We start from the raw sequence: 10,131 nt of genomic DNA on the forward strand, positions 1-10,131 counted from the left end.
CCTGGATGTGTGCTGGTTCATAAGGTGACAGCAAACAGCAATCAGTACAGCAGGAGACTGAATTCACGCCCCCGGCTGGAAAGCATGTTTTAGAGAAAGTCCCCACTTTCCTGGGAGCGCAGATCTCATTATCATCACAATGGGTGGGGCACAAAGCCTGATGATTACGAGGGGGGGGTCTGTCTATTTAACCACCTCCTCTGTGAGTAAGTGCTCCTTTTGGGAAATGATGAGTCACAGGGGAGGGGAAGGGGGAGTTGTCTGGGGATACAGGGGGTTGTACCTGTTATTTTAGAAGACAGACAGACGGACTATCAGAGGCCTCTTCCCTCTTTTTATTGGCATCATGTGTAATAACATGTGATTATAGTCCCGTGTCGAGAGTCGGTCTGTATAAGGAGTGTATACTGTGTGACACTGACAGTGCTTTTTTTGTGATTGTTTTTTAACACCAGTCTCTGCCCAAACCTCACTGTCTCAGGAAAACTCGGGGCAAAGGTCCTTTCTGTTCTTCCTTCACTGTTCATTATTATTATGTCAACATGCGGGAGCTAGACTCAGCAGATAAATGAGTAACTGAGAGCCTCTAACCTAATTAAACTCAACATAGTGCCCATCTCCCACTCTCCAAAGAAAACAGGCTTCAGCAGTGACACACCCCTCCCTTCTGCTGGATTTCAGCGGGCGGGCGGGGTCCCTGCAGGGTGCTCTTCCTGAAATCTCATGTCACACATCACAAATACAAACAGAGCGATCACCGCAGACACAAGCAAGGAGGAGGAGGAGGGCGATGAAGATGGTGAGTGAGAGGGCAGCTACAGGTCAGGACGTGACACATTCAGATTCGGATTCATTCTTTATTGTCCCGTGGGGAAATTTGTTTTCACAGTCTGTACCACCCTTTAACAAGAAACATTCAACATAAGAAACATTCAACATAACAGACCAAAAACATTCAACATAACAACCCTAACAGTTAACACAGAGACAGTACAGCAGCTACAACAACACTGCTATCTTCTGCACGAGTTATTCAAAGCAGTTATGGCAGATGGGATGAAACTTTTTCCAAATTTTGTTTGTTATCTGTTTGTATCTGATACCAGAGGGGAGGAGTGAGAAGCATGTATTTAAAGGATGGCAGGGGTCCTGTACTATGGTTTGTGCTTTGCAAATAATGGCAGTGTCAATGAGGGCTGATAAGTTGGGAGTGGGAAGGCCGATTATTTTGGAACATGTGTGAGGGATTTTTATGAGCTTATTCCTATTGTTGATGGGGGCATGGAGAAGTAGCAGGTGGCACAGTACAGAAGGATGGACTCGATGATGCTGCGATACAGAAGGAGTATCAGGTGGGATTTGACTGAGAGGGACCTGAGTGTACGAATAACATGGAGTCTCTGCTGACAACATTTATGGATGTCTGTGGTGTGTTGGTTGAAGTTCAGTTTATTGTCCAGAGTGACACCAAGGTATCCGAAGCTGTCCACTATCTCCACTGGTTGGCTGTTGATGTATATGGGGTCAGTTGATGTATATGGGGTCAAAGCCTTCCCTAATTCCCTAAAGCCTGCCAGCTCTACCCCCAGAATAAGGCCGCTTACTCCTCTAGTGCTGTACAGCGTAACTAACTGTAGTAGTGACACTGTCTCTGTTTGACAGAAAAACACCTCCACCCAGGTCAACACGTGCTCAGTTTTTACACACTCCTGTCCTGTGTCAACACACAGGTTTGCCAGCGAGCAGGACAGGGGACAGGCCCGAACGCTGATCCAGGGTGTGACCACAGTCCCAGGGATCTGCTGCCACCACCCCACGCGGCGACACCGAGGGGGTGGCGCGTGAAAACGAAAAACTCATGTTACGGCTCCTGCGTGCTAATTACATTACAGAGTTTCAGTGGCGACAGGTGTTTGGCGTCGGGTTCGATGAGCTGGTGACCACTCTCTGAAAGGGAGCAGGTGGCATTCTGTGCTTACAGCACAGCATTAATGATTTAGGGATCGGGTTTGGGTTTGATGTAGGGCAGAGGGGTCCGCACTGAAACACCTAGGACTCGGGCGTGTTCAGGTAGCTAACCTGACAAAGTGACGGTTTGACACCCACCTGCACCCTGGCTCTGCTCCACTCAGACGTTCCCGTGGGGAACCCTGCTCCCCCTTATCGCACCCGATACGCTTCCGCACGCCTTTCACAGAGAGTATGGAAGGATTTACACAGGCTTTCAAAGGAATGAGGGAGGGAGGACGGGGAAGAAAGACTGGATCAGCTGCATCTAACTATAACCTCAGTCAGAGGAGTGGGAGTCAGAGACCGCAGCGATGGACTGATGGATAGAGGGATGGAGGGAGGGACAGAGGGAGGGAGAGGAATAAGGGATATTTATCGGTCAGCACACCACTCTCTCCATTCCCCCCCAGCAGCTAGCCTGGTGCGGGAGGAGGCGGGCCTTGGAGTTATTTGAAATGTTAAAATAACATCACTTCAAGACATACACCTCCAAACCGCCATTAATGAGCCAGCACTGGAGGTTCTTAGAGACTGAATATCACTCTATTGCAGAGAAGACAAGGACAGACAGACAGGACAGAAATGTATGAGTATGTGTAGGTAACACCAGCAGTAGTGAAACAGCGATCTTTGATCTTATCTTTCCAACCCAAAGTGAAGGAACAGCATCAAGTCAAGTTTATCTGAAGCTTCATCACTGCACAAAAGTGCAGACGTGCCCTTATGTCTTGCTCTACACCTAATAATCCACTCTCAGGTTTCCAGGTTCCATTCTAATTGTTCATGATTCTATTCTAAGGGTTATATGTTCCATTCTTATGGTTCCCTGTTCTATTCTCATTGTTCCTGGGTCCATTTTTAGGGATCCAGGTTCCATATCATCCAGGCTGTAGTTCTACCCTGAACCCTAACTCACCAGTAGCCGCAAACCAAACAAGAGCACTGATTGGCCAATAAAACCCACGCATCTTTCATAACAGAACAATACCAGCGCGCTAAATCAGGGTGTGTGGGTGAACTTTTCCAACCAGGAAAAAAAATATGCTAAAATAGTACTTGTTATTTTGCTCTGCTCCGAACTAAAGTTTCCATGTTATTACCTGGCCATAAATACTGTCCAGACCCTGTGCTGCTCTGATCACTGCTCCACACTGCTGTCCTGACCACTGCTCCACACTACTGCTCTGATCACTGCTCCACACTACTGCCCTGATCACTGCTCCACACTGCTGTCCTGACCACTGCTCCATGCTGCAGCTGTGATCACTACTCCACACTACTGCTCTGACCACTGTTCTGCACTGCTCCTCTGATCACTGCTCCACACTGCTGCTCTGATCACTGCTCCATACTGCTGCTCCAGCTGGGAGTCATGAGAGATTGAGGCTTCAACAGTCCCATAAGGGACGGGGCTACCAAGTACTGTCAATTACTGCATTGTATGCTCCAATCCAAAGGGATTGGAGCATCACCCTGCCCTCCCCTCAGCCCCTCACCTGAACAGGTTCTCGGCCCCCGCTCGCATGCGCATCTCCTTGTTGATCTGCTGGTTGATGCGCGCCCTGCGGTGCTGCAGCTTACTGCGCTGCGTCAGAGACAGGGGATCACAGCCCTGCCGGGGAGAGAGCAACCAGTCAGTCAGTCAGTCAGTCACTCAATCAATCTCTCTCGTATTCACTCTTACTCACTTGCTCTCTTACTTACTCAACTAACCAATCAATCAATCTATCAATTAGTCAATCACATAGTCAGTCAGTCAAACACTCACTCACTCACTCACTGATCAATCAATCAATTGGTCTGTTCAATTCAATCATTCAGTCACTCACTGTCTAAATCAATCACTCAGTTAATTAACCAATTAATCAATCAATCAATCAATTAATCAGGTGTGTATGTGTGTGTGTGAGTCAATGCTTGAGTGACGGTGTGTAACTGTGCATGTGTGTGTATCAGCGCATGTCAGAGTTTTTGTGCGTGACCATGTGTGTGCACGCATGACAGACTGTCTGTGTGTGTGTGTGTGTGTGTCTTTATACCACCAGCTGTAACTGCACCACAGGGTGATGTAACGCAGACACAAGCATCCAACGGTGTTCTATGTCAACCTCTTTTGTTACACGCAATTAAGAATAACGAATTGAGACACACGATATCCACCAACTGTACTACATGGTCATACGCACCCGTGGAACCAGATCTAAAGACTGAGTCACTGTTCGCGTGAACAAGCAGGCAAAACTCCTCCAGACCGCACAGACAGACATCTCTAGCACTCAGAGACAGACTCCTCCTGCCCTCACAGAGACTCAAGCCCTCACAGGTAAAACACCTCCAGCACTCACAGATAAAAACATCTCCGGCACTTAAAGAGAAAACACCTCCAACCCTCACAGAGAGAGACTCCAACCCTCACAGAGAAACTCCTCAAGATCTCACAAAGAAAACACCTCCAGAAAGACTCCTTCAGCCTTACCAGAGAGAAACTCCTCCAGCCCACACAGAGAGAAACTCCTCTATCCCTCACAGAGAGAGACTCCAGCCCTAACAGACGAAACACCACCAGCCCTCACCGAGACTTCTTCAACCTTACTGAGAGATTCCTCAGCCACCAATGACGAACTACTGGGATCATTAGCAATGGTGGTTACTCTTTACTGCCACACCTGTCAGTACATGGAGCTGTTCCTGTAGATAAAAAAATGCATCAATACGTTCCATGGACCAACCAATGACCTTGCTCCCAGCATCACATGGGGTAATGTGTGATTTTGGTACAGGGTGGCAATGTAGCATAGTGGTAAGTAGCAGTACTTGTAACTGAGAGGTTGCTAGTTCGATTCCCAGCTGGGGCACTGCTGCTGTACCCTTGGGAAAGGTAATTAACCCACAGGTGTCTCAATAAATATCCACCTCTACAAATGGACAACTTGTAAAAATGTAACCTGCGTAAGTCGCTCTGGATAAGAGCATCTGGTAAATGACAATAATAATAATAATAATAATAATGTAATAATGGGCACGGCCAGAATTGTGCCGATCTGAACGTAACCATCACTGAGAGCACTGTCGCTGGGGAAAGAACAGAAAGGACACAGAGCAGTTCTGTGTGGCTTTATCGTATAAAAACTTTATACGATAAAAAGCAAAACCGTGCCATCGTGGTTCTCCACGTTATCAGCAGGCTCAGGGAGCAAACGTTCGATACCCTGACACGTTCTGCGTGTGACTGTACAGAACAAAGACGAGATCATCGCCCCCTCAGCACCCCCACGCCAAAGCGCCCCACGTTTCTCTCCAAACGTCTGGCAGCAGCTCCTCTCTGTCTGTATCATATCCGCACTCATTCAGCTGCACCCTGGCGTGGTGAGACCGAGCCTCTTCCCCAACACAGACGACGACACGTGACCACAGCGCACAGCGAAGGAGCAGCATCAAGCAGCAAAAACATTTCTGCTGGCGATTTTTAGCCCTGGCGGATCTCGGTGGCCCAGCGGTCGCGGTTCTGTTGCGGTCGCACTGCCAAACCCCGAGGGCTTGGTCACCAAGAACTATCTAGATGGGTCGGGCACTGGCGTACCCACAGACGAGAGCCAAAGAGGCGGCTCTGCTGTGGACAGCAAAGCATTCCAACTGGCTCAGGTCAGCCAATGACCAGACGGCACACCGTAGCAGCATCCAACAAAGGGGTTCATCTCCAATGGCAGAACATCCTGCCTCGATCACTTACAAGCCCCGGACTGTGGGAAATAACAAGGGGGATCTGACAACCGGGCCCTGCCACAGGATTGGAGGAACGGGGGGTGGGGCGGGGCTGACAGTCAGACACAAACACAAAGGAAACCAGGTCATTAGCAACAACGCAAGGGCGAGAAGAAAAAAAAGAAAAACAGAGAGACGGCTTTTGATGCTGCACTGTTGACTGAGACAATGACTTAATTGTCCTCCGTGTTTCCAAACTGGACTTTTGGCGCACTGCTGGCACCATCAGTGACCTTCTGTTATTTCTGCTGCATTATTCAGAGCTCCGTTTATGGTCCGGTTTTGTACAAAGCCATCCTTCATAATGTGAAATAAACAGCAGGATTTACTGAGCCCTGGCACAGCACAGGGACAGAGTTTTCCTTTCATTTTTATCGGTCTTCTCACCTCCGCTCCACCACACCTGCACAAAAGCTGTGACCAGGTACTTGAATGTTTCTCTTTTTTAAGTTTTATCAGCAGGTATGAAAATTCTATCCAGGATAATAAACGGTGCCTTGTGATTGGTTGTTGAGGTGGTCTGTGGGTGTAACAAAAGGTTCACACCTGGCTGAAGTGCTCAACTGTGCGTCACCTGTGATAAAGTCCTAACTGTTACATTGCTACACTACTTCCCTCATATATTCACACACTGACCCTCAGATGGTGGCAGGCAGTGTGTCTGTTTCTCTCCCACCCTCTCTCTCTGTATTTCTGTCTCTGTCTGCCTTTCTCTCTCTCTGTCTCTCTCTCCCTCTCCCACTCTCTCTCTGTATTTCTGCCTCTCTGTCTTTCTGTCTGTTTGTCTGTCTGTCTTTCTCTCCCTCTCCCACTCTCTCTTCTCTCTCTCTGTCTGTCTTTCTCTCTCTCTGGGTTGTTTTATGACCACACGACAGCTAATCCTCTGTATGCCAGTGGGGATTACCGCCCTGGGCGCACGCCAGTCGCTGCTTAACCACCGGGAGGCAGCGGTGGGTCAGCTTTCCGGGCACTTTCCAACCCCAGCAACAGATCCAGGATCAGCTTGCCACCCCCTCCTCCTAACCCTTCCCATTTTGCAGAATATCTGGATGGTAACCTTGGATCAGTGACTGATGAAAGATATGCATCTATATGATTCTTCTGCGAGCTATCCCACCCCCCCCCTTTCCCATTAATTAATGCACATTGTTACTCTAGCAATGGAGCCAAGTGGTAGCTGCTAGCATGCTACTCCTCCACAGTGGAGATGATGTAACTGTGCATTTGCATCCTCAGACTGTACCCAGTGCTACCCAGCTGACTGTCCCTTTCTGCGAGTCTCATGCTGAAACAAACATTCACAGAGAACCAAATCTACATCACTGCACAGGAGTTAAATCACTGATCTCAAGAGATGCAGGCTCGAATCTGGAGTAGGAGACTTTGCCCCTGTTCCCGTGATGAGGGTGCTGCGGGGCTTAACGTGAAAGTTGCTGGATACGAAAATCTAATGGCATAACAAAGACAAGTAAAACATAATGCAATGCAATTTTGAATGGACACCATATGACAGCAGAAAAAACTGTACCTAAACCTGCTATGAACGCACAGAGATGAGATCACAGGCAGTAGTAAACTTCCAGATGCAAACGAAACCGGCTTGAAATCTTAAATCAACATCTTGACGTCTAGCGGTTTGGCAGCCGTTTGCACATGGATGGATAGGCGTTTGAGACCACAAGTCCACTGATTCCCGCATAGACTTGCTGCATTTTTGTCGTTATGCCAATATGGCTGGCTATTTCTAGATAGAAGGAGGTGATCGGTACGCTGGAGGATTCACACCAAACATGAAACATCAACCAAGCTGTGCCTAACCACACAACCTTTGATCATGCGTACGACTCGCAATTTCTTTACAAGATACGGTCTGGAGAGAGATTCAACAGTGATCCATCACAAAAACTTTTATTACCGTCATCAAATGCACATTTATGAACGCACCGACAATTTTTCCCGAAGACTTAATTTGAGGAACAGTAAATTGTAAGCGGTGTGTCTGTGTCTAAACTCATGGTACATTGCTGGAATGACATGGATGGCTTTTCTGTAGGTACCTTTCGTATGCTCCCGCTGCTGTGGCTTCCCTCCGCGACAGGCACCGGCGCTGGCGGCTCCTCGTCCGAGCCGGCATCAGACATCTCTTATTCGGACACCGACCTACTAAAGCCGTCAGCACTTTTCCATTACCCAAGAAAGTGACGCCTTTGTCCCTTTAGCGTGAGCCGGCTGGTGGCTTAGGCAACTTATCAGACACCTTGCTAATCAAACCGAATTTCGCAAATGTCATGTTAGGGACGGCTAGTTAGCTAAGCAAACCGCTAGATAGCCAGCAAGCTGAATTGTGAATTTAGCCAGCTAACGTTATGTAGTTCGCCAGCAAACTAGAAATTCCTCTTTCTTTAGCCAAAAATCAGTTAGCGAAGCAACAGATCAACAACGTTATGCATCAGCTCTTACTCAAATATTCCTAATGGCAATGCAACTCGTTCATTATTACCGTTACCTATGCACTGGAGAATGTCGAAATTAACAGTAACGTTAGACGATTTGCAGCGCCTTGCGTGCAAGCACGTTAGCTACTCCCGTCACAACCCCATAACCGGATCGCAGTCGGAAACCTGTTGCTCCGACACGTACTCATACGAAGCGGTTTGTCGCTGAAGTCTGGCATTAAAAAGTTAAAACCAAAACAAAAAGATTTATGACAACAATGGATGATTCCTCATCTGCCACTTGCTGCTGCTCCACTACGTGGGGTACTCCTCTCTCGCTTGGTGCACTTTTTGGACCATGAGCAGGGCTCTGGGGCACGGGGGAGGGACGCAAACGTAAAACCACAGCCAATAGCAGACAGAGATTTATGACTGACGTTAATTCTGGCGAATAGAAGCAGCAGAATATCCGTAATTGACGGGCAACCCTGTCCAATAATGAGCCCCAGAGGGCGGGGATAAACTCCCCTTTGGAGATTGTGGAATCGCCGTTGCTCTTGGCAACGCAAAGGCATCGGGAATGCTGGGTGGGATTTGCGCGAGACGTCCTGGGCCTGCGCCGCGAGCATCGCGCGGACAAAGGACCCTCCGTCCTGAGCACGGGGGGCCCGAGCCTCTATTGGGAGAAAATACAGAGGGGTGCGACTGCAATCCACGGGGGTGCACAAAAAGTCATAAATACTATGGAGACATCGGGATTGAGACAACTGGGGGTGCTCTGAGGTCCGTCTGGGGGGTGCGATGAACGCACCCCGGTACGGACAATACTGTGAAAGACATAGCTGACTTTAACGTTTGGTAAGACACCGATCGATAAATATTAAGATTACAATTTTTACGGCCGCAGAACTCAAACCTTTGAACGCTGTATGTTTTTTCAACGTATGTGAACATATAGAACAAATATTACACATCAGAAATGCTTGCAATATTCACGTACACAAAGAGGGTGCCACATTCTCCTTAACGTTCACATAACATTTTTCCTTTGTTTTAGGTTTGTGTAAGTTACTGAAACATTGGGACGATTAAGGAAATTTATTTATTTTCCAAGTCTATCACCATATTTCTGGGATTTTCTGGTGAATTTAATGTTTTTTTTTCATCCAGAAATTTACTAACAACGTTTGTCATGTGATTTTCTCATCTGTGAGGTTCAAAGTCCGCTAACAGGTGGTGTCAATCTGCTTGTTCCTGATGCTTGTGAAAAGGGAAGCTTCTTTCAGTTCACACATTTGCTAGTTTTCTTTCAACTCTCACACGTTCTGGTATCTCCACATAACCCAATGGAAACCTTATCTCCACGTTACTGTGTGCTCCAGGCTGAACTTCCCACGGAGGGACCAGAAAGTCCTGAGCTGATGGTGTGGCCTCAGAGCAGCACTGTGAGCCATAGAATGAACAGAGGGAGGTGAAGAGTGTCAGTAAAGATGGGGATGGACGTTAGTATGAATGCAGTCTGAGTAACATGCTGCCTGTTGCATGGATGTGCAGATACAGTGGTGTCTCCACAGCTCTGCATTGGGCATCACTCTTCCTGCCCTAACGGTAACACACAGTGTTGTCCTATATAAAGACAGTATATAACATACTGTACTGTAGTGTATGGTACAACACACAGATGCACAGTAAACTGTCCAATGTATAGATGTAATACCTGCCTACTGTGCTACAACATCAACATACTGCTTCCCAAAAACTGTTTTTTGAATAAACAGTGAAATGATGTCTTTCTGAACTATGCCACCACCCCCAGTTCTAAGCCCCTCCTGACGTACGCCCACTTGAGGAGATATGAGAACATGATCTTCTCTTCTCTGGATATGCAACACCAAGAGAATGAACGTAGACCTAACTGACACAG

The 10,131-nt window shown here is 47.7% G+C and overlaps 1 protein-coding gene across 1 annotated transcript in view; it reads right to left on the reverse strand.

Moving 5' to 3' along the window:
* rhpn1 (rhophilin, Rho GTPase binding protein 1) overlaps positions 1-7,913 on the reverse strand; it is a 20,473-nt gene extending 12,560 nt beyond the window's left edge. Inside the window, exons 1-2 of the mRNA XM_036518542.1 lie at positions 7,830-7,913; positions 3,507-3,622 (exon numbers count right to left, since the gene is read on the reverse strand). Coding sequence (XP_036374435.1) covers positions 3,507-3,622; positions 7,830-7,913 — 200 coding nt within the window. The remainder of the gene's footprint in view (positions 1-3,506; positions 3,623-7,829) is intronic.
* Between the last annotated feature and the right edge of the window lie 2,218 nt (positions 7,914-10,131).

The sequence above is a fragment of the Megalops cyprinoides genome, chromosome 2 (genome assembly GCF_013368585.1).
Source record: "Megalops cyprinoides isolate fMegCyp1 chromosome 2, fMegCyp1.pri, whole genome shotgun sequence".
In the NCBI taxonomy this organism is placed as follows: Eukaryota; Metazoa; Chordata; class Actinopteri; order Elopiformes; family Megalopidae; genus Megalops; species Megalops cyprinoides.